We start from the raw sequence: 22,151 nt of genomic DNA on the forward strand, positions 1-22,151 counted from the left end.
GGCTCTGATGCGCTCTGCAGTATGCGTTTATTAGCTTTTGTAAGCGTGAGGTATCCTCGGCGATAAATAGCGGGCCCGACCTACCTGGCCATATTATGGCGAAGAAACTCTGTGACGCGGCGGTTGCGATCATGACAAATATATACCTAGCATAAGGTCAGCCCTATCACCATTGAGTAGGGCGAGTTTTTACTTGGCAATGGGATGCTTGACCGTAATGAGAAGCACGTAACAAACGATTTGGGCAGCTTCCAGGCCCAGGCCAGCGATCCAGGGACTGAGTCGTTTTGTGTGTACGAAGAAGGCCAATGTTAACAGTATCACGAAGACCAACGTAAAAGGGGGCTATTCGAGGATAAGTCTTTCTTCAACATGGTCCACGAGCACGGCAGTGATGACTTTGAAACTTACCATAGTCATCACTTGTGAAATAGCAGTGTTCGAAATGCCAAGTTCGTAAATGACAGTGGGTAGGACAAAGGATATTCCCCATCCACCGATGCCGTGGGTAATCCAAATCATCAAGAACGGAATGAATGTCGGATCACTGAAGAGATCCTTGACTTGTTGGAGATTGATTGTCTTGGACTTCATGGTTGGTGCTTGCTCGGGGAGATCGGATAGGATTGCTTCTCTTTCCGAGTCTGTGAGGAACTCGACGGTCTCGGGATCTGAGGTTGGTTCTATGTGAGCATACCCCAGGAAGAGGCCAAGACGTAGCTACACTCCCAGGTGATCGGAATGATATAATGCTCACAGTTTGGTAGAAAGAAAAAGGTATAGATGCCGCAAAAGATAGCGGGGATCCCTTCAAGGATGAAGAGCTTCGTCGTGTTAGTTAATGGCATCCATGATACCTTTGAGAGATGAGATGACTTACCCATCTCCAACCGGATAGACCCCCAACGCCATTCATGAACGAAATCGCATATGCTATGAATCATTCTTAGCAACGTTGTATTAGTTGAGCACATCCAGTTCTCCAGTACTCACCTAGCAGACCGCTAATAGTCCCAGAAAACATTCCGCAAGCGTAAAAGAAGCCCTAAAAAAAGTGAGTAATTGCGTACTTCTTTTGACTTGGCCAGAGCCTCTGAACTTACAATCCGAAGCGGAAGCCTATGAGTCGGATACCAGAAGCTTAGATGGTACAAAACACCAGGGTAGAACCCCGCCTCAGCAAGCCCCAAGAAGAACCGACAGGCCAGCATGCCAGCATAATTCTGAGTTGCGCCCTGGCACATTGATATGATCCCCTTTCATCAAGAATTAGCAAATCAAAACATACATGCATGGAGCTGGCAATCCAACGTACCCAAGTAATCATGATCCGACTCATCCACACTGAAGGCGAAAACCTCTTCAACGCGAGCGTGGCGAGAGGCTCGAAGAACATGTAGGGGTAGTAAAAGATGCTCAAAGCCCACGCCCACTCTGAGCTGGAGAGGTTGCCGAGCTGCTTCTTGATGCCGGTGCCTTGTTCGAGGTTGATGATGGCTGCGTTGCTGATGTTGCTGACGTGGATTCGCATGATGAGGTAAACGAAGGAGTACCATAGTAGAAGCCTCTTGTCGACTTTGCGATGAGCTGTTTTGAGGAGAGGCTTTTCTTCGGAGGAGGAGATTGCTGTGCCCTCAGGACTCGTTTGAGTGCCCATGATCGCGTTGACTTGATGAGGTCTTCCACGAAGGGTCACACTGGCGACGAATGATCGACCACGGCTTCTGGTACAAGAGAAGGTATTAACTAGCTAAGACCTCTGTCCGAATAAAGTATCTAAGCTACATGGTCTTTCAAATCTCGCAATCTTTGATTTAACTTGATGCCGATTACGGCTGATGCAAAGCCAAGATATGTCTGCACGAAGCACGCCTTACTGCGGGGCCATGTGCACAGCAAGTTCGCCTATGTGACGTCCTGCAATCGACGACTGAGGGCATTCTCATTGGTTGTTGTCTTGTCCTGGTCGAATTCTTCAGCATTTTCTCGTGAGGTGCCTGGATTAATTCTTACAAAATCACAATGCTACATGTTGAGGCGAACTTAAGTGACCTAGCTTGAGTTCGAAAGGAACAACACGCACCATGGCTTGCATATCCTTTTGAGATAGAGTAAGATTTGATTTGACGAAGATTTCCTCGGAGAAGTCGATAATCATGTAGATGAAGACGAGATTTCGGACCTTGGCTCAAGGTACTTGCAATTCCTCGGACACTACATCATCATTTGGCATCACACCTTCTAGTTGAGAGAGAGAAGTATGCCCCGTTTCACCCATTGACTACACACAATGATGGAAAAGGACAGCCTCGGGAAAATACCGAAGATAAAACAAAATAACAGCGGGAGTTATGCTTGGAGAGGTACATTGAAGCTGGTGATTGGACGCATGGTACCAATACTAGCATGAGGATGCGGCTCGTCATCCCGGATGAGATGGCGTGCTCGAATTCCGGCGATCTCGCTCCGACACGGCACAACGGGAGTGGCGCGGGGCGCGCGGGGGCAAGACACAAACGGCTTGATATCAGATGGAGGGGTATTTATGGAAAGACAATTATGACCTCACAGGAATTGACTTCCAACCTACGCACTGGAACCAGAACTCGCATCAATTCGGGATACAACTACAATCCATTAATCAAGATGCCTTCAGCCATATCTCCGGAGCCAGTCTCCCTGCCAAAATGGCAGCGGCCTGCAAAGACAAAGCACGAATTGCCCTGGGCAGATATCGCGGTGATTGACATTAGCAAGTTTGACCAACCAGGCGGGAAGAAGCAGCTGGCCGAAGAACTTCGACAAGCCGTGAGGAAATTCAAGTCTTTAAGCTAGGCAGGAATCTAATAAGTTAATTAGGTACACGAGACTGGCTTCTTCAGTCTCATCAACACAGGCTTCACACCTGAGGAAGTGCAGCGCCAGTATGATATCGGCCAAGGCTTCTTCGACCTCGATGGCGAGGATAAGGCGAGACCGGGTAACACGTGCGACTTTTCCAAGGGCAACTACTTTGGATATAGATCGGTGAGTCTGGCAGCGTTTGGAGATATCATTCTGTAAGGAACAATAACTCATCAAGGCACCAGGCCCATGATAAGAAGATGCAAGGAACGGATGTGCTCAATAACGTCGAATCGGTAAACATTGCCAAGTTCATCCCAAACTACAAAGATGAGCCATTCCATCCGTTTTTTGAGCCGTTTCGACAAGAGATCGAAAACTTCTCAAGAGTGCGTACACCATCTATACAAATTTCCGTTTTACAAAACTAGCCTCTCATCCTCACTCGCACATATTTAACACTCCAGCAGCGCTCTCTTGAGCTAGCAAGCAAAGTCTTCACCCTCTTCTCCATCATCCTCGAACTCCCAGAAGATTACTTCTCCTCCCGCCACGCCTACGCCTCCCCGAGCGAAGACCACCTTCGCTACATGGGCTACCACCCCCGCCCCCTCGCCGACGACCTCAAAGTCGGCAACACCTGGTCGCGCGCCCACACTGACTTTGGCTCTCTCACCCTCCTCTGGAGCCAGGACGTCGCGGGGCTCCAGATCAAGACTTCTTCTTCCTCGTCAGCCCCCAATGGCGCGGGCGAGTGGCGCTACGTACCGCCCGTGGACGGCGGCATCGTCTGCAACGTCGGCGACACGCTCGATTTCTGGTCCGCAGGGTACTTGAAGTCGACGACGCACCGCGTTGTGAGACCGCCTGAGGATCAGGCTCATTTGTTCCGGCAGGGGTTGTTTTACTTTGTGAGGCCTGGTGATGATGTCGATATCAAGCCTGCGCCGTCGCCGCTGTTGAAGAGGCTCGGGCTTATCGGGGAGGATGCGGAGGAGGCTGCGCCGGTGAGGGGGTTGCAGTATGTCAGGGAGCGGGTGAGGGATTACCACGATCACAATGATTATGCGGACATGAAGGGCAAGAAGTTTCGGGTGGGCAATCTTGAGATTGAGGACGAAGCGGAGTGAACACATATGAGTGGGAGCATGTGAATGAAGTTGAAAATTGTACAATGTCTATTTAGGTATCTTTGGTATCGCTGCTGCGAAAAAATCAAAATGCTTTTGGTGAGATATGTTCCATATCCATTATTTACTGGTCGTACTCGCCGGCATACAGAATGTCGGTAGGCTGACCGTTCGCGACATCCCAGATGGAACGCTCCTCCAGGTCCAACTCTCTCCTCAGAGCAGTAACATTGACACCAGTCTCCTTAGCCTGGTCCTCCTTTGCGAGCTTGACGTGAAGGAAGACAGCAGTTCTCTTGCCGGTGTAGAGCGCATGGGGAACGTTGGTGCTGTTATCCGAGTTGGCATCGCCAATGGCGTAAATGCCGGCCACGTTGGTCGCGTATCCCTTGCTCACATCAGCAGCCAGACGGCCGCCCCAGAGCTGAACGCCGGCCTCGGCGCCGATGGTGCTGCGCTGCTCGTCGGGGTAGCTCAGGAAGAAGGCGGCGCGCTCGACGGGCTCGCCCTCGCTGAAGCTGACGGAGAAGAGGTCTTCCTCGGGCGCGGTGGGGAGGGAGGGTCGTGGGGCGGGTTGCCGCCGTCCTTGAGGCGGGTGATGGCCGTGATGGTGCGGTTGTCGATGGTGACGTTGTGGAGGTCGAGGTACTCTTGGAACTTGGGGTTCTTGGCCTCCGTCTCGGCGCGGGCGGCGGGGGTGTCGGTGCCGTTTGCAAAGGCGATGATGTCCGTGTTGAGGGTCAGAATCTCGCGGACGAGAGAGGGGAGGTCGTCAAAGGTTGAGGCGAGGAGTCCGAGGGCTTGGTCTGCGTGCTCGTGGCCGTCGCACCAGGGGCACTTGAATCCAGATGTTAGAATTGAAGTTTCGTTGGAGATGAATGCATGTTTGATAGCGACGTACCCAGTAGATACCCTTGCCCCAGTTCTCCCACAGACCCGGGGTCTCGGGGAGGTCGTCTTGCAGACCGGTGGCCAGGATGATCTTGCGCGCGCGGACCGACTTGGTGGAGTTGTCCGCGTAGGTGGCGGAGACGACGAAGCCGGTGGCATCGTTGCCTCCGATCTTGGTGACGGTGCCGTTGGTCAAGGTGACAGTGTCATAGTGTGAGATTTGCTGCCGGGCGGCGTAGCGGTACCATGCGGGAGTGACGCCTGTTCTTGTATTAGAAACCATCCAGAAGCATATGAAAGTTGCTTGAACGAGAATCACTCACCATCGAAGCCGAGGACATCGTGCATGTGTCTAGTGGGCGCGTTGCGGTACTCGCCAGAGTCGATGAGGAGGGTGTTACGGCGCACACGGCCGAGGGCGCTCGCGGCACTGAGACCAGACGGGCCACCGCCGACGATGATGGCATCGTAGACCTGGGTGTCGTTGATGGGCAGGGCCGCAACAAGGCTCGATGCTGCTGAGAGCACGAGGGAGCTGAGAGTGAACTTCATGGCGGGCTAAAAAAGAACAAAAGTGGAGGGAGAGAAAGCCTATGAACGAGAGCTAGGCTTTTTGGTATTACTGGCGAGTTCGAGCGAGACTGTAGTAACGAGACTATCAAGAAAGCTTTGACGAGGGAAGAGGGTTCCCCGCCGCTCATTATAAACAAACATGAACGCCATTCATCCTCCGCTTCTTCGCGGGGTGGGAATGATTGAGAATTCCGTGCCACAGCAGCTGAATGATGCGATGTTCCTAAGACATCTGGAATGAGGCCTAGCGGCTGTCGATCCTCGTCGAAAACCAAGAGAGAGAGAGAGACGCCTTACACCGCACCGGCATGCCCGTCTGGTGTGGGGGAGGTGCCCGGCCCGCGACATTAGCGTCAAGTAGAGTGAGTGGTGTGTGTGGGCACAGCGTAGTTGAGAAGTTGTGATGATGTTGCCCAATCAAGCATCGTCAACTTTGACGAATGTGGTAGTTCGTGCATGAGAACCCGAATGCCCGCGTCGAGGCTCAAGGTACAGAGTCGATCTCGGTCGGCCGAGAGTGGGACTTCCTCTCTCGCCGTGGACCGTGGACGGTGGGAACCATGGGGACCTGGGCTTCGCTTTAGAGTTCATCCCTATGGCACATCGGTATTACCGGGGGTTGCTTTGTTTAGGGTTATCTGGGCTTATTTGGCTGTAATAGGGAACAGGGTCGAGTCAAGACCCTGGGGATACGTGATGACGTGACGGACGTCGTTGTAACCTTTTAAAGGAGAACGGCCATGCCCTTCGATGTCGCGATAAGGACCATGTCGGACTTTCAGGTGGCTACGAGTCAAGAGATTGGAAATGTGACAGGTCTTTCGGGAGCAGCTTGACCTGAAGAGCCGTCGCCGGCGAAGAAAAGTCCAGACTGACCGTGGATTCAACAAAAAACAATCAAGGGAAAAAATATTTTTTGATCACGCAAACCAGTGGGCAGAAATAGCATCAAAAGATCAAGGTTTGATAGGGAAATGAGCCCACTGAGAAATTGAGAAATCGACGAGTCAATGGACTGCCCATCCCTCTCCACAGATTTTCTCCATTGTCAAAGATGCTTTGGGGTTTAGCGCGGGCTCCATCGCAAACTTTGAATTCAACATCTCGACCGTGTACCTGATTGTACGGTATTTTACTCAGTATCTCGAAGTAACGAACACTTAGCTAATTTCCTCACCGGTAGGGCCCCGAATGGACGAGTAAACAAGCGTCAAAGGACCGAATGCCGCTATGTCGCGAGCTAGAAGCCATCCGGAATGCATCCTCATTTGCTCCGTACCGTGGTTCAATCTGTGGAGAGACACGACTCGAGGCCCGTGGACGAAAGTGATACTTCTACAAAGTCGATGGGTTGGTCGTGTTCCTCCCAAATTCGTTGACCTTGGGACGAGGTGTATGAAGCCCAAGCCGGCCCGTCCCTCTCTGTACTACCCAAACTAATGCGCGTTTCTGTGATCTCTTCCCTCACTATTGAGAAAATCATGTTCGACAGCTCATGTTGTCTCGGTTGATCGCAATCCTCTCCGCCAATGGTCGTTGTTTTTGTCTCAGAGGGGCCATGCGTTCACTGGCACTCTGCAGTCTGCATACGTTTTAGCTCTGAACCCCCATCAACTCAATTCAAGAAAGTGGCGGCGAGCACGTTCCACAGACCCAAGACATACGACGCGGCATGGCGGCACTGCTAAAAAGTCAATTGAGAAACATGGGATGACGATCTTGTTTCTGGGGAGAGGCGGTCAAGAAAAGACATTGACTGCCCACGGCCGACGGCCGAGGGACATACCTTGCTACCTTGATGGGGACGAACATGTCAAAGTTTTCCAAGTCTTTGGATGTGAGAGGTTTAGCATGAAGAAAGCGTGTACATAGTAGGAAGGGTATCTAGCTTGAGCGATTGAGGGTTCGATCCTCTCCCCTTGATCGTGTGTGTATATACAGAAAAGGTCCTGTATCCTCGTACATCCTCGTATATCTCGTGTTTTCCTATCCTGACTCCCTCCCAGCTCCAGACCTTTTCGTGACCCATTCGTGTATTGTTCATTACTCGGTACTGTTGACAACCCGCAAAGCACGCCTAGGCCCCATGACAACTGAGAAGAAACTCGGCTCCTGCCCGTCAAGCAACTGCTCCGTGCTGGAAACACTCTCGTTGTCCGTATTGTCGCGTCGACTGGAGCTTGTGCGCGGATCATTCCCACTCGGCCCGCTCTTGAACGTCCTTGCGTCCTCACTCTTGCGCTTCAACCCGCTGCCAGCACCGCTACCGCTCGCCGTGCCGCCAGATCCAGAGCCCGGTGTAGGGTCATCCGTCATCCACTTTGGCTCGACGCCGGTGCCAACCCATGAGAAAGACTCGTCGCTGACTGTGCTCGCGTCTCGGCGGTGCCCTCGCTCCCTCCTCTCCTCGCCACGATCTCCAGCGCCAAAGAAGCCCGCTGCGCCAAAGTGCATCGAGCTTGCACCCGAGTACCGATTCACTTGAGACAGATGCTGCTTATACGCTGCGACCTGGCGACGGTAAAGCCACGCGCAGAAGCCGAGATATAGGGCCAACGCGCCTAGTATACCGGCAATGACGCCCGCGGCGATGAGGCCTGGACTGGTCCCGCTTCCGTGATCCTTTGTCGTTGGCGCTTGGCCCGCAGACGTGCTCGTAGGTCCTACACCCGTGACTGTAGCCGTCGCACCACCCTGCGTCACAGTGAACACGGGTGGCGTACCCGTCTTGAACGGACCGCCCGTAGCTGGGCCAGCAGCGGGCGTGGTAGCGGTAGCCCCACCTTCGGAGCTGCCGCCGATGACGCTCTGTACTTTGCCGGGGACCTTGTAGCCGTAGGAACCAGCCAGGACGGAGTTCTCGGAGCTAAAGTCTGCTGCGTGGGCTCCGACTTTGAAGCCCGTGTTCCACTTGAGGTTGCTCGCGTCGAAGACGAAGACGCCGGGCGATTCGCATCCGGCGTCAGGGCCGAGATAACCGCCGGCGACGATGATTTGCCCGTCGCGCATGGTGCAGGTGTGGCCGGCGCGGGGCGCGGGGACGCCATCGGTTGCGTCGACTTTGATCCAGGCGAAGGCTGGGATGGAGAGGATGTACATGTCATTGTACTGTGTCTGGTTGCCCTGCATAAATGTGTCAGTCCATCTCCTATTCTCCAAAAAAAAAGAAAACCCAAAAAAAACCGAGTGCTGGCCTACAAATGGCTGCAAGTTTTGTCCGCCGAAGAAGTAGATCTGGAAGCTCGAGGCATCTGGTGCACTCGCAATAGCGGCGCATGGGTTGACGCGGACTGAGGGCCGGTCGCCTGTCGTTCGCTGATGATACCATTCAGAAGTGGCGATGTCGTACACATCGAGTGTGCCAAGGTCGTCGACAAATGTCTTGTCGGATCCTCCCGCCATGCCGATCAAGACTCCCCTCGCACCCCACCCGGGCACAAAAACCAAGACACCGTCAGCTCGTTCCGGGAACGCATCCGTTTCCTGCAGCCCGCCCTCAGTCACGTTACGAAATACCCCGCCGTCGGCAGCGCCCGCAGCACGAAGCGCGTCAACACCAGTATTCAGGTATCCGGGGTGGGTGAACTCCAACAGACTCTTGAGATACACCCTGGGAGTCTGGGTCGACCAACCCTCGGTGGTCAACCAGTCGAGATGGCCGCCGAAGTACCAGCTAAGACCGAGCTCAGGTACCGACAAGCCGGCGCCTTCGGCGGAACGTTGGACGGGAGTATTGGCGGCGGTCGAGTAGTTGCCGGCTGACGTGCGAGGGTCCTTGAATTCGAGCCAGGAGCTGTCCTTGACAGAGTATCGCCAGATCGACATGGGAGCAACGGTGGCGTATGTGCCTTCAGCGCCGTCGTTATCAGCAAATTGGCCGCCGTAGAGGTAGAGGTAGTCGTAGTCGTGCCACAAGTAGCCGTTGGCGACTGCTGGAGGTCCACTAGGTATCGTCATGCCCTTGAGGGAGGGCGATTTCGTGTCCCATGATTTCGTTAGGTCAAGACTGAGAAAGTCGTTGTCTGTAAGTGATTGTCAGATTCATTTCCTAGTCTCAGCCAAGGATGCGCAAGTCATACTCCAGGTGTTGACGGTCTGCGAGGACTCCGTCTTGGATTGACCTCCATACATGTAAAGAGTGCCGTTGAGTAAAGCCGCTGACAACTGTTAGCAAATTTACCCACGCTACGATTTCCAAAGCTCACCCTGCTGTGCCCATCTCAGACAGACATCCGTTGACGTCGTTGCTCGTGGACGCACGACACCTGCAATTGCACCACTCTCAATCTTCTGGCGGCCATTGTTATAGCTGAATGCCGGGATGATGACCGCGATGAGCAGTGCAATCATGCCAATGCGCTGCAGACTTGAGATCGTAGGTGGTGGTGCGCTAGAGACCGTCTTGATCCTCGGCCGTCGATAACCCTGAGAAAGCTTGTTGTACCAAGACAGCTTCACAGCCTGACTTGAGTTCTGTTGTCTAGAGTCGTTCGCTGCTTCGCGCTGTTCCGTCTCAGAACGCCTGCTGTCCCCATCTCCATCGTCCTCTGCGTCGTCTTCCTCATCGTTCGATGTGCCGTCGCGTTTTGCTTCCTCCAACCCAGGTGCATCTTCGAATTCCTTCTCGCTAGACATCGATTCCTGTCGGCCACAAGACTGTTGGAAAGTCTCCACAACGGGGGAGCCGCAGTCGTCGCTAAAGTCGTCGTCAAGTCCCACCTCCTTGAAAACCGATTTCCTGCCCTTTTTGATGTTGCTGACCATTGGATACGCCTTGGGTCGAAGCCCTGAACCTTCTCTAAGACGGTCGGAAGTGTTGTGTGAATTAAATCTAGGCCGGACGTTGGTATCGCTATGGGCCCGATGGTCGAGAGGGGGACGGGAGAGATTTACGAAAGACATCGTGAGAGAAAAGAGGCGTGGCAACTGGCAGAGGCCGTTCCGTCAGGGATGCCAGATAGTGACGGGGAGGCTCTGATGTGTGGACGGCGGTTGGATGGTTCGAGGCACACTATGATGTCGCCACCTGCAGTTGGGTGGTAGGGGTTGTCACATCGCCCGCAAGCACAGGAGCGGGATGACAAGGCTTGTGAGGTCAGTCCTTGCGCAGGGAGAGGGATTGAGGTATATGGGAGAGATAGAGGATTATTATTATTATCGGGGCAATGGAGGACTGAAGCGACAGATTTGAAAGATGAAGGCTACGATTTTGAGGTTGAGAATATGGACCTCTTGACTCGTGAGGTGACGTGACAACGAGCCCTTGAGAGGATGGATAGAAGAATTGAGGACTAAGTTTGAACAAGAACAAGAACAACAACAAGAATAAGAATTAGCATCAGAATCAGAATCCAGGGGGAAAAACTAGACTTGGTGGCACCCCATCTCGGTCTAGAAGTTGGATCCCTGGCTGAGGCGACTTTTGGCCTGGCCCTGAATCCAAGAAATCGAAAAACGCGGGGGTGAGCTTTCATCCTCTGCCACGAGTACATAGCGCCAAAAGTAGCGCCGCATATTCAACCGGTCGATGGAACATTGCGAACGATGGCCGCGGTGCTAATTAGCAGACAGCTGCCGGGCCCAAAGGAGGGAGACAAGAGAGAGGGTGGAGGGTTGTGTGTGGCCGTGATGAGGCGTGGAGCTGCCCAAGTAGCTCCAGTCTGTGTGCTGGTGGCCGTGGACCAACAGGAAGCCATCAACGAAAACGCCACACTATCATACCGTTTCCATCAAAGACCCCTCGCCTCCCGGTGGTGGTAAGAGCCGTCTTGACAAGCGAAGAGGGGGGCGGATCATGGCTAGCACCGGCGCAACGGGGAGAAGAGCGTGAGAACGTAGGCGAGCCAAAACTTGGAAGGGCTGGGCACGCCAGTCGGTGCTGGATCCAATCCAGGAACCAACCGCGTTGGCGCGCTGGCGGCGATTGGATGCCCACTTGGGTGCGGTTGGCGGCGATGACTTCACCAGTCATCATCGGCAGGCCATGTTTGCGACCTAGACGCTGTATGAATGCGACGCTGGGCGCCCTCTTTTAGCATCCAGAAAGGGGACTGAGAGTCGGTTCCATCGAGATTCCAAGACAGGAACCAGTGAAACACCAGGGGATTGAAGCCCTGCACGTTGGCTTCCGGCCTGTTTTGAAGGATGATTTGCTAGTTGGCGAGTGTCGCGTGTCCGGTCTGATTCGATTGGAGGTTCATGAGAATCAATCAGCGGATGGCACACCACACACCGACACACCTTTGAAAGCAGCTATAACTCAGGGAGGATATGATAGACTGTGAATAAGAGTGAGTCTGTCTAGTGATCTGATCTCAAGGTAAGTTTGGTGAGGGAGAAGTCCGGGAGGCCCACAGGTGGAGGAGGACAGCGGGAGGGAGCGGAGACCGGAACAAATGCGGTCTCCAGCGCCGAGCTTGACGTCATTCAGGAAGATCCTTGTCCCTTTTTCTCCGTCCCGGGCACAAGTACGTACTTCCAACCATCAGGTCATATTCTCCAGTTCTATCCGTACTCTATTGACATGTTAATCTTTAATTATGCCTAAGGTACGCTTCACATGCTACCAGAAAATACAAGTCAAGTAACATATCAATGGACCAACCGATATCGTCCAGTGGCTGAGCAGGACGGGCTTGGGAAAGATTCGTTACGAGAGATGCCGGATGCAGTTGTGGCAAGTGTGTCATGCCAAACCACCTAACGGTTCCCGCCAAATCACGATATGCGTGGCTGTTTTCGTTCAAAAATCAAATCTATTTTTGTCAATACTAGCCATGTGACAGTCTTTGTGTCCTCAACATGTTGCTGATCGACAGTATCAGCCTCAGAGTGAGAAACATGGAGGTATCGCAGGGGTCGAGATATCCAAGACATCGAGTTGGGAATAAAACTTCGGGATTCCCCATGGCATTCACTTTCCCATCGATAACTTAATACCGCAGCTCTTCATCAGAGCATGATAAACTCCAGGTCTAACAATCGAAAGGCTCCCCCACCGCACCAGACTCATATGCCTCCACGATGCCCTTCACAGTGACATACGTCCCAGCAACGCAGATGAAGCCACCAGCAGCAAACGTCAGGACCGCCAGCGTGGCTTGAAACCACTTGCGCGCCCATTGCCTCCATCCGTCATAGTCGTGATAGTTATCATGCAGCCAAAACGCACCCGCGATACCGTACGTGTACCACGCCGCAAACAAGCTTGCCGCGATACCAATGAGGTAGTTGAAAATCGGAACGCCCACCGCAAGCACAAACGCTGCACCGTTCATGAGCACAACCAATACCGCCCACGTCCCCCACCCGACAGCCGTATGACTATGCAAATGGTGGCTCTTTCTGAAGATCCGCACAAAAATCAACTTCGCCGCCGTGTGCGCGTACAGCGAACCCGCGAGCAAGAAGTTGGGTATCGCGATCCCGTACGCCGCCTTGGCCCACTTCGGTTCTAGGCTGCTGAACGCCGGCGAAGCGAGCTCGCTGCCGAGATAGACGTAGCACACCACCGCGAAGACGGCGTAAAACGTCGTCGCGAAGCCCTGGAGGGTGTACGCCGCCTTCATCGCCTCCTGCGGCCGCCGCATCTCCGACATGAGGATGAAGAACATGAAATGGCCGGCGTACGCGAAGACGGGATTCGTGATGGCGATGAAGGCCGTGTAAAAGTCGGAGGACACGGCCACGGAGACTTGTCGGTCCGGGGCCGGGTGCACGCCGGCGCCGACCATGCCCACGATGCCGGCGACGAGGATCGAGACGACTGAAGGGATGCAAAGCCAGGAGAGCTGATCCATTGTCCGCGGAAAGCTAAAGAGCAAGGTCGGGACGGCAAAGATGCCGGTGTAGAGCATCAGGCACAGCTTGTTGTCGCTCAGTGTCGCAAGCGCGATCTGGCCCGCCAATAGTTGCCCGCCTGTCGCAAAGACGGCAAAAACGACGGTTCCGAAGGCGAGGAGTTCTCGACCAGGCCGCCCGAATAGGATCTGGCCGGCGTCGCCCATGGAGTGGACTTCTGGATGCCGCAGCTTGAACTGGACTAACAACCAGGACGTGTACGTTGCAAAGATGCCGAGGAAGATGATGAGAATCAGCCCAGGGACTATGCCGACGACCGCCAAGGACGATGGCAGAGACAGCATGCCGTTGCTCACAATTTCGGCTATCATGAGCACCGCGACAAGCTTCCACGACATCGTTTTATACTTGATCTGTGGTTCGTGGTCAATTTTACATCCCTCCTTTGTTGACGAAAAAAACTTGATATCACTCCACGCACCTGATGATTCTCTTCATGTCCAAAAGGGTCGAGGTCATCGTACACGACTGGCCGACTAGTGTCATTGTGATATCGAACATCCCCTTCGCTCCTGTCATATGTGTCCCGATACTGTTTCATTCTGGCACAATGGAGAAATCAAACCTATCTTCAACGACAATGAAGCGGCCAGATGTGTTCAAACGAATCGCAGTATCAGTTTTCCAACGATGGCTTGTTGATAACCGTCATGGTTCAACACCGCGGGGTAATGCGAGGTGTCGGTTGTGCAGATAAGACACATTGAGTGACCTCTTATCAGGAGGATTGCAGTTATGCGCATTGCTTATCTTACAAATTGTTTTGGCCGCGAAGATTGGCCTAGGCCCATATAGTAGGTCGCGTATCTTGGGACCATATCCCACGCGTCATGGACTTTTTTCACCAACAGTGATTGGCATAGAGAGCAGCATTTCATTAATAACGACGGATTTGGATTCAATTGAGTTATGCTATTAGTACGTTGCTGGGCAATCAATTCGATAATAACAAATTCGTTATTGATCGAAGAATGAGTTGACGTATTGCTGAGAAACCAGTAGGCGAAGGAAGCTTAGAGGGCTGTACATGTGGGCACCTTACATGACTGGTTACCAGTTGTGATAATACCGTGCTTGACATGATACCGAAACATCAGCTTAGATCATTTCACTTTGAGGAGTTATTGACATTGACGGATCCCACTTTACCTTCATCAAGCTGATATGGAGTTTAGCCATATAAGATGGATTATGGTCATATATCGAGCCTTGAAAGACGTGATGAGAGCCTCCTGAGTTCAACGCTGATTGCCCGATACCTAATGCAAGGAGCTGTCAATCCGAAAACCAGAAGCATGCTGGTGGCCGTACCTTGAGAGCCCACGTGGCATAGCCGAACTTACTTCAAAGACACAGTATAGATCTAGAAGCGTCCGCTCTTACTGGCCAGCAATCCGTTCCTGCATACGTCGAGCATCTCTTAGATGAGATAGTTATTTGGGCTAGGCCATGGATGGAATTACCGTGATATTCAAACGCCCTGTGAGTAATACACGAAGACTGAGCAGCAAATCCCAACTTAGAAATCCCATCGTCGCTCCGCTAGCTAAGTTGGTTCTTACCCTGATGATCAATGCCGATCATTAAATTCGGGAAACAGGGCCTATACTATGATGTTACCCGTATTGGAGGGTTGATGTGATGCTGTGATGGAATGCGGGTAATGTACCCTAAGATTTCCAGTTGACTGTCAATCCATGCCAATAAGGCCATCTTTTCTCAGTCATAAGCCCCATAGAAGATAATCATGGCAACTTCGAGCGTGTCCTTAGTTTGACTACCAAAATCCTTCGATTGGAAGAGACTTTAGAGTTGGTGACAGTTTCATTATGAGACAAGCTGGTTCCCCTCAAGGCCACAGGTTGGCTCATGAGCTTGAATCGTGTTTGATGTTTCGTCAAGTCCCCATCCTAGTAATCCGAAACTTTCAGATCGTGGATTGACTTATGCATCTGGCATCCACGTTTCGGGTAGCTACGGGTGTTCAGACGAAGCACACTGATCAGATGGGCCAGTTGAGATCGCGAATGAGGCGCGCTGCATCTGTTCGCAGAAGTTGCTGCAAGTTTCCGTCACCTCTTGCACGAGTTTGACTGTGCATGTAGATTTCGGCAATTGCCAAGAGGCTGCATATGAAAAGTCATGTTGCCGTCACACTTTCCTCTGCTCTACATGACATGAGAAGCAGCTTCGACTGAGGTGGTAATAAGACTACCTGATACTTATGTATCGCTCGCGACTTAATCCGATAACATACTACATCGATGTGAATGTCCTGAGTTAAAAAATGATGGGAGATTGCGAAAACACGACAAGACACTCATTCGTAGCTACAAAAAAGTCGAGAATGCTCCCGAGGCCGAATATGATCCATTGTTCTTTGCGATCAAGATTGCTTGCGCGATCTCCACTGCAATTTGGTACAGTAATCTTCTCAACGTGACCACACATGTTCATCCGTACTGCACCTGCATCGACAATCAGAAATGACATGAATTCCTGGTCGAGTAACCGCTGAGAAACGTGCGGGGATGTCAGGTTGCAGCGATGGATGGAGTCAAGATGCATCGCGCAAGGGCATGGTTCCATCACTTCATTTGCGAGGGTTTGCCGGTATCATGCATCTCGGTCGACTTTTCACTAAAGCTCAGCATAGGGGCAAGACAGTCATGCCGGCTTTTCCACCGGCAGCCGAGACACACCACAAGACATGCAACTCACGTGTAAACCACAAGTACGCCGCCGATGGCGATGATCAGTTCGAGTCTCGAAAAGACCATTGGATCGCTTGAGGCAAAGAAAGAGGTCACCTGGATGGTTTCTCCTGTCGAGGTAGGTCCCAAGCCATCTGGACCCAGACCGATAGAGGGAAAGTGGGAAAATAAGACATTTGCCGTCGATCTCGAGCAGCCATCCCCGCATGCACGGTCCGGGGATTAAACAAGGTTCAGCCCCTCCCGCGACGAGGAGAGAAAGGAGAGCCAGTCGGATATGCCCACTGAACCTACCGCTCCCCGCATCAGCGAGAAAGTGGAGGAAAGACAAGAATCTTGGCTGGTGTCGTGCCTGTTGAGGTGCAGATGTCTGATGACTTAGGGTAGTAGCTCGAGATGGATAGATGAGGAGAAGGGGAACAAGGTATTTTGACCGCTTGTGATCTGGCAAGCGGTGACAGTTCGCCATGACAAAAACCGGACGACTTTTGGCGTTTCTTCTAGTCGAAAGGACCTGTCGATCACTCCTTCGTCCCAAGGACTAAGCTAGCATGATGCTCCAGATTTCTTTTCATCTAGCAGCTGCGCCTCATCAGGATGGGATCTTTTGGGTTAAGGTGGGAGAAGTGTAATGCCCGGTCAGGGTTTACAAACTTTCCATGGTTACACAATATCCGCACCGCTTCTCCTTTTCCGTGTCTAAATATTTTTTTTTAACGTCGTCGGCCATAGATGTCAGCCTAAAACTAGGGGAAGCTTACGGCCCTTTCTGCTCGACATTCGAGAACAGACAAGATCGGCCGTTGAGAGGTCTTGTGGCCAGCCATTTCCCCCTCTCCAGATGACCGCATCATGCAGCTATTTTGTGCCACCCAGCGAACGACTCCACGTGCTGCCCAATGGACACAACCATACAGCTCACATCGCGCAAAGACTAGAACAATTTTTTGGGCTTATTTTCGAACAGCTCCTGTTACTCTTACTCACATGCCATCGGACGATCCAACCAACCAACGCGACGTAGTAGCACTAGAGCGAATCCCGCATGTTCTTCCCCTCATGGCCAAGCAGGCCAAGATATGGGAAACTAAACATTCTGTCGCGAACGCCGATTTCTCCAGTGCGGGGGAGCTAGGTCGTCTAGCTCACCGGCGCGCAACATTGCATTGTCTCCTTTTCTGAATGGCACGTCACCGCGAAGTGCCCAACCTCGAAGCGCAGGCTGCAAGGAACTTTCGAAAAGCTTGCGGTAGTTCCTCCTTCCCGCCGCCAAGTCAGGTCCATAACCAGACCACTTGACTCAATGCCGAGATGTCCGGGAGTGGTGGAGAATCTGATGTGCGTGCTTGCCTTGCCTGACAAGCTGTGCGCCGCCGCAGGTCTTAATACGAAGCTTATAAGTCAGTTGAATGTCAACGCTCGTCCCAACAGCGAAGAAAGTTTAAATCTTACTTTCTCAAGCAGGAGAGAAGTATAATAGGAGTAATCCCCCCTGAATGCTTTGACCCCTCTTGTTCGCGTCTTATCCTTCGTTCTTTGCATCTTCTTCGAAGCTTCGTCGATAGCTTCCAGTCGATTAGCCCTTCCCCCCTTAGGACTAGGAAGTTCTGTCACTCCTCCTCGGCGCGCGACTCCAGTTCTTCTTCCACGATGCGTTTCACGCGCTCATTCCTGTCGTCTGCAGCGGCAGTGCTGTCATTCGCCGTCGCTGCTAACGCGCAAAACGCGACGACGACTGCCGGAGGCTCAGCGCCGACGGCTGGGACCGCGGAACCGTACCAGCTGCAAACTCCGCCCCTCGACACAGACTGGACAGCCAAGGTCGGAACGAAGCCATGGCCGGAACACCCGCGACCGCAGCTTCGCAGAGAGAATTGGCTCAACCTCAACGGCCTATGGACCTACAGGGCCGCCAGCAGTGACGACGATGTCAACCACCCGCCCACTAGCGCCGTGCTTGATCGCGAGATTCTCATTCCTTCGTGCATTGAGAGCGGATTGTCCGGGATTCAGGAGCTCGGCGTCACTCACTTCTGGCTGGCGACAACGTTCCAGGTGCCTAGCGGCTGGGGTAACCAATCTGTGATCCTCAACTTTGAAGCTGTCGATTACGAGGCGACCGTGTTCATCAATGGACAAAAGGTTGGTTTCCACCGTGGAGGATACTTCCGCTACACGGTTGATGCGACACCGTACCTCAATGCTGGAGGAGACAACACTTTGTTAGTACTTCATTCCATCTTTTGCTTCAATCACTCTTCAAACTAACTTTGGGGCTTTCCAGGCTGGTGTTTGTCTTTGATCCTACCGACGCGGATGGGTATGTCATCCCAATTGGCAAGCAGACGAGAACTCCTTCGCACATCTTCTACCGCTCATGCTCTGGCATCTGGCAGACGGTTTGGCTGGAAAGCACGCCGTCAACCTACATCACCAAGCTGGATCTCTCGGCTGACCACAACGGAAATGGTAAGAAGCACAGAGCTTCATTATCTGAACGAGTGGGTGTCATTGCTAACCTCCCGTAGTGAATGCGCTCGTCCACAGCTCCTCCAACACCTCATCGGAGGTTACCATTGCGATTCTCGACACAGACGGTAACACAGTAGGAACAGGCACCGGCAACTCTGGAACAGCTTTCAACTTCACCGTGCCATCCCCGAATGCTTGGTCTCCGACAAACCCTAACCTGTACAACATCACCTTGAAGATGGGCAGCGATCAGGTGTTCAGCTACACTGGCTTCCGCACCATCTCACATGGTATTGTGGACGGCATTAACCGCCCGCTGCTGAACGGAGAATTCATCTTCATGTTTGGAACCCTCGACCAGGGCTACTGGCCTGATGGGCTTCACACTCCACCAAGTGTAGAGGCAATGACGTATGACCTAAAGGTTCTCAAGAACATCGGAATGAATATGGTTCGCAAGCACGTATGTCTGATACCCGTCTTGTGCACATTCTCTTAAAGGTCAGACTAACAACCCGTAGATCAAGGTGGAGCCGGATCTATTCTACCACGCCTGTGACACCCTCGGTCTGCTTGTCATCCAGGATATGCCAAGTCTGACAGCCAACTCGGCTCGTCTACCTAACGCTGACCAACAAGCCGAGTTCGAGCGTCAGCTTCAGCTTATGATCGAGGAGCACAAGAGCTATACTAGCATCGTGACTTGGACCATCTACAACGAAGGTTGGGGTCAACTTAGAACACCACCCTACCCGGAGGCTAAACTTGTTGACGTCGTTCGCGGGATTGACCCCACGAGGCTCATCAACGCAAACAGCGGCTGGTTCGACCACGGATCTGGTGACTACGCTGACAACCACCACTACGCTAACCCTCAATGCGGCACACCATTCTACTCTCTCGCCTCGCCTCCCTACGATAATAGGCGCATCGGATTCCAGGGCGAGTTTGGTGGCATCGGACACAACGTCTCGATTGAGCAGTAAGTCTACATGAAACTCGAAATCAATCAGGGAAGACTAACACTGCATAGTCTTTGGAACGTTCAGCAGGCAATCGACTCGATCAATGCCACTTACGAAATCAATGAAAACCTCGAAGCGTACAACTACCGCGGGCGCGTCCTGCTAAGAGAGTTCCGCGAGCAGGTCGAGATGTACGCCTGCAGCGGCGGTGTCTGGACACAGACGACCGACGTCGAGGGCGAAGTCAACGGCCTGGTCACCTACGATCGCCGCGTTCTCCGACCCGACCTCGCGCAATGGCAGGTCGACATCAAGGCTCTGTTTGACGCTGCGAAGGCCCGAAGCGGTCCCGTCAATGGTACAATGTAAGCAGTGACGGCTACACATTGGTTTTTCCTTTCACTTCTCTTCTTTCACACACAAATTATTTGCAACAAAGTTTTCGGGAGATCTAGTAATGCTAAGCGTGGGATACCATAATGAACAGTCCGATCAGGGACGAGGGTCAAATAAGATTCGTTCAATCTGATTCCTGAACCGCATAATGACCGACGATACGGCCGTTCCATTCTGAGTTCAGTTGCACAACAGTGAAGCGACGTTCCACTCCGTGTTGGACGCAGAGCGCGACGTCGACAACCATAAGCAGGAACTTGTGCTGGTAAGCTGTCCATCGGGACAAAGACGCCGGCGTTTTGTACCGGGCGGCAATAGCACACTCCCATTGCTATTGCCCTGAGCAGTCGCCGTCACGTTGACATGTAAAAGTTGGAAGACGAACCAAACTCTGCCGGGCGGGTTTAATGGTTCGTAATATTCTAGCACATTGCATCTGAGGCCGGCGTTTTAGACTAGGATAATGTGCATATAGAACAGGCCGGTCTGGCACCGGCAAGGTTTGAATGAGTATGAAGTTGATGTTAATTGGCCTGAGATATTGCCGCCGGTTTTGTTTTTCGTAACTCTTTAGGCCTTGAAGACTTACTTGCCAAATTTTGGGCTGACGCACACTTGTTTAAACCGCTGGCCGTGTGAACACAGTCCCGTAGCCCGCGCATAAACGCCTCAGTGTTGCTGGCTGTGATTTAAAGCCATGGCAGAAGATTAGCTGCATATGAAGTAGTTTTTGCCATGGGGTGTGGCCTGTAATACGCTAGAGGCCTTTTCCGACTGGATGATGGATCAGTTATGAAGGCTGTCATACCCACCCGCGCCTAGAACTTTGCCATTGGCCACTTATCTGTCGCCGTCTGACTGAGTGCACAATTCTCGAAGGGTTACTTGAAGAGTATCGGTGAAGCTAGTTGAGAAGCTTAGAAAGCAATTCCCGCTTCGCCGAGACATTTTGTAGGAGGAGAGAGCTTTGCTTTTGGAGAGTTCCAAGCGGAATTGTCAGTTTGATTGTGTGTTCATCTTGTTCGCCCCACGGACGCCCTAGCACGAAGGTTAATAAACAATCGCAGCTCAGTTCATGAGTGTATTTGTGGGGGCGAAATAAAACCGAGTCGTGATACACTTAATACGAAAACTCAAAGGCGCCGTGAGCCGGTGACTTGTCGAAACTCAGCAAAAATTAGATAGGCGGTCGCAGTCCAGCCTGGCCGGTGGGCATAGCCGGCATATAAATCTTTAGGCGTTCCCTTTCACGCTCTGTGGAGAATATCGTGACTTCACTTGCATGGTTATCTCGACACTCTTTTCCAAAATGGCTACTCTTTCGCTCTTTTTCTCGTCGCTCCTTTTCTCTATTGCGCTCGGTGCGCCCGCCGCCTCCAGTGGCTCAAACCTGGGGAGAGATCTTTCTCTCGTTCAATCTCTCAAGCACAAGATTACCGTCGACCCGTCAGGTGTCACCAAGAACTGGACCGGAAACAACGTCTGCAACTTCGACGGCTTCAGCTGCGCCAAGAACCCCAACACTGGAAACAACGCTCTGTCAGGGATCGATCTCAATGGATTCGGGCTTGAGGGCAAGGACCTGGTCCTTGATGGCTTCCTCGACAAGCTGACTGATCTCACTTTCTTCCACGCCAACAGCAACGGCTTCACTGGATCGCTCCCCAAGGACCTGTCAGCTCTCAAGTGGTTATGGGAAATCGACGTCAGCAACAACAAGCTTTCCGGTCCCTTCCCAACCGGTGTCTTTGACCTCAATCTGACCTTCCTCGATCTGCGCTTCAACGAGTTCTCCGGGCCGATCCCCAAGGAGGCTTTCAACCTCGACCTCGAAGTCCTCTTCTTGAACGACAACAAGTTCTCGGGCAGCATTCCTAGCAACGTTGGCTCGTCCCCTGTCATTTACTTGACGTTGGCCAACAACAAGCTCAACGGATCCATCCCCAAGAGCATTGGAAACATGAAGAACGTCCAGGAGATTCTCCTCCTTGGCAACGAATTGTCCGGATCGCTTCCTAGAGATTACAGCATCAAGAACCTTACCGTCTTTGACGCCAGCGATAACAAGCTGTCCGGATCCGTTCCCGAGGGACTGTGTAAGCTTGATACTCTGGGAGTCTTGAACCTCACCAGCAACAACTTCAGCGGAACCCTGGGACCGGCCTGCACTGCTTTGCTGAAGAACCACGTTCTTGACGTTACCAACAACTGCATTCAGGGTGTCAAGGGCCAGAAGCCCGCCAGCCAGTGCAACCACTAAGAAAACCTGGGAGATGTCTACAAATGTGGGATCTGTGGTTTACGGT

The 22,151-nt window shown here is 52.5% G+C and overlaps 7 protein-coding genes across 7 annotated transcripts; 3 read left to right on the plus strand and 4 right to left on the minus strand.

The window, feature by feature from the left end:
* Nucleotides 1–345: 345 nt before the first annotated feature.
* N0V96_004317 (uncharacterized protein) lies at nucleotides 346–1,657 on the minus strand (the record flags this gene model as incomplete). Its single annotated transcript, XM_053188381.2, has 3 exons — nucleotides 346–671; nucleotides 1,104–1,119; nucleotides 1,316–1,657. The coding sequence occupies 3 exons, from the start codon at nucleotides 1,655–1,657 to the stop codon at nucleotides 346–348; spliced, it is 684 nt and encodes a 227-aa protein (XP_053054343.2).
* A 989-nt stretch (nucleotides 1,658–2,646) lies between these two features.
* On the plus strand, nucleotides 2,647–3,974 carry N0V96_004318 (uncharacterized protein; the record flags this gene model as incomplete). Its single annotated transcript, XM_053188382.1, has 4 exons — nucleotides 2,647–2,808; nucleotides 2,860–3,027; nucleotides 3,090–3,233; nucleotides 3,312–3,974. 4 exons carry the CDS (start codon nucleotides 2,647–2,649, stop codon nucleotides 3,972–3,974), a joined length of 1,137 nt encoding a protein of 378 aa, XP_053054344.1.
* Nucleotides 3,975–4,098: 124 nt separating this feature from the next.
* Nucleotides 4,099–5,417, minus strand: N0V96_004319 (uncharacterized protein; the record flags this gene model as incomplete). The annotated part of the gene is made up of 4 exons (XM_065757085.1): nucleotides 4,099–4,426; nucleotides 4,498–4,811; nucleotides 4,876–5,126; nucleotides 5,189–5,417. 4 exons carry the CDS (start codon nucleotides 5,415–5,417, stop codon nucleotides 4,099–4,101), a joined length of 1,122 nt encoding a protein of 373 aa, XP_065614298.1.
* Nucleotides 5,418–7,481: 2,064 nt separating this feature from the next.
* N0V96_004320 (uncharacterized protein) lies at nucleotides 7,482–10,202 on the minus strand (the record flags this gene model as incomplete). The annotated part of the gene is made up of 4 exons (XM_053188384.1): nucleotides 7,482–8,561; nucleotides 8,637–9,460; nucleotides 9,518–9,595; nucleotides 9,644–10,202. 4 exons carry the CDS (start codon nucleotides 10,200–10,202, stop codon nucleotides 7,482–7,484), a joined length of 2,541 nt encoding a protein of 846 aa, XP_053054346.1.
* A 2,210-nt stretch (nucleotides 10,203–12,412) lies between these two features.
* N0V96_004321 (uncharacterized protein) lies at nucleotides 12,413–13,839 on the minus strand (the record flags this gene model as incomplete). Its single annotated transcript, XM_053188385.2, has 2 exons — nucleotides 12,413–13,651; nucleotides 13,720–13,839. The coding sequence occupies 2 exons, from the start codon at nucleotides 13,837–13,839 to the stop codon at nucleotides 12,413–12,415; spliced, it is 1,359 nt and encodes a 452-aa protein (XP_053054347.2).
* Nucleotides 13,840–17,662: 3,823 nt separating this feature from the next.
* N0V96_004322 (uncharacterized protein) lies at nucleotides 17,663–19,818 on the plus strand (the record flags this gene model as incomplete). Its single annotated transcript, XM_053188386.1, has 5 exons — nucleotides 17,663–18,234; nucleotides 18,297–18,481; nucleotides 18,541–18,947; nucleotides 19,006–19,466; nucleotides 19,518–19,818. The coding sequence occupies 5 exons, from the start codon at nucleotides 17,663–17,665 to the stop codon at nucleotides 19,816–19,818; spliced, it is 1,926 nt and encodes a 641-aa protein (XP_053054348.1).
* Nucleotides 19,819–21,154: 1,336 nt separating this feature from the next.
* On the plus strand, nucleotides 21,155–22,105 carry N0V96_004323 (uncharacterized protein; the record flags this gene model as incomplete). Its single annotated transcript, XM_053188387.1, has 1 exon — nucleotides 21,155–22,105. One exon carries the CDS (start codon nucleotides 21,155–21,157, stop codon nucleotides 22,103–22,105), a length of 951 nt encoding a protein of 316 aa, XP_053054349.1.
* Between the last annotated feature and the right edge of the window lie 46 nt (nucleotides 22,106–22,151).

The sequence above is a fragment of the Colletotrichum fioriniae genome, assembly GCF_027942845.1.
Source record: "Colletotrichum fioriniae strain IMI 355084 chromosome Unknown scaffold_4, whole genome shotgun sequence".
Taxonomy (NCBI): Eukaryota; Fungi; Ascomycota; class Sordariomycetes; order Glomerellales; family Glomerellaceae; genus Colletotrichum; species Colletotrichum fioriniae.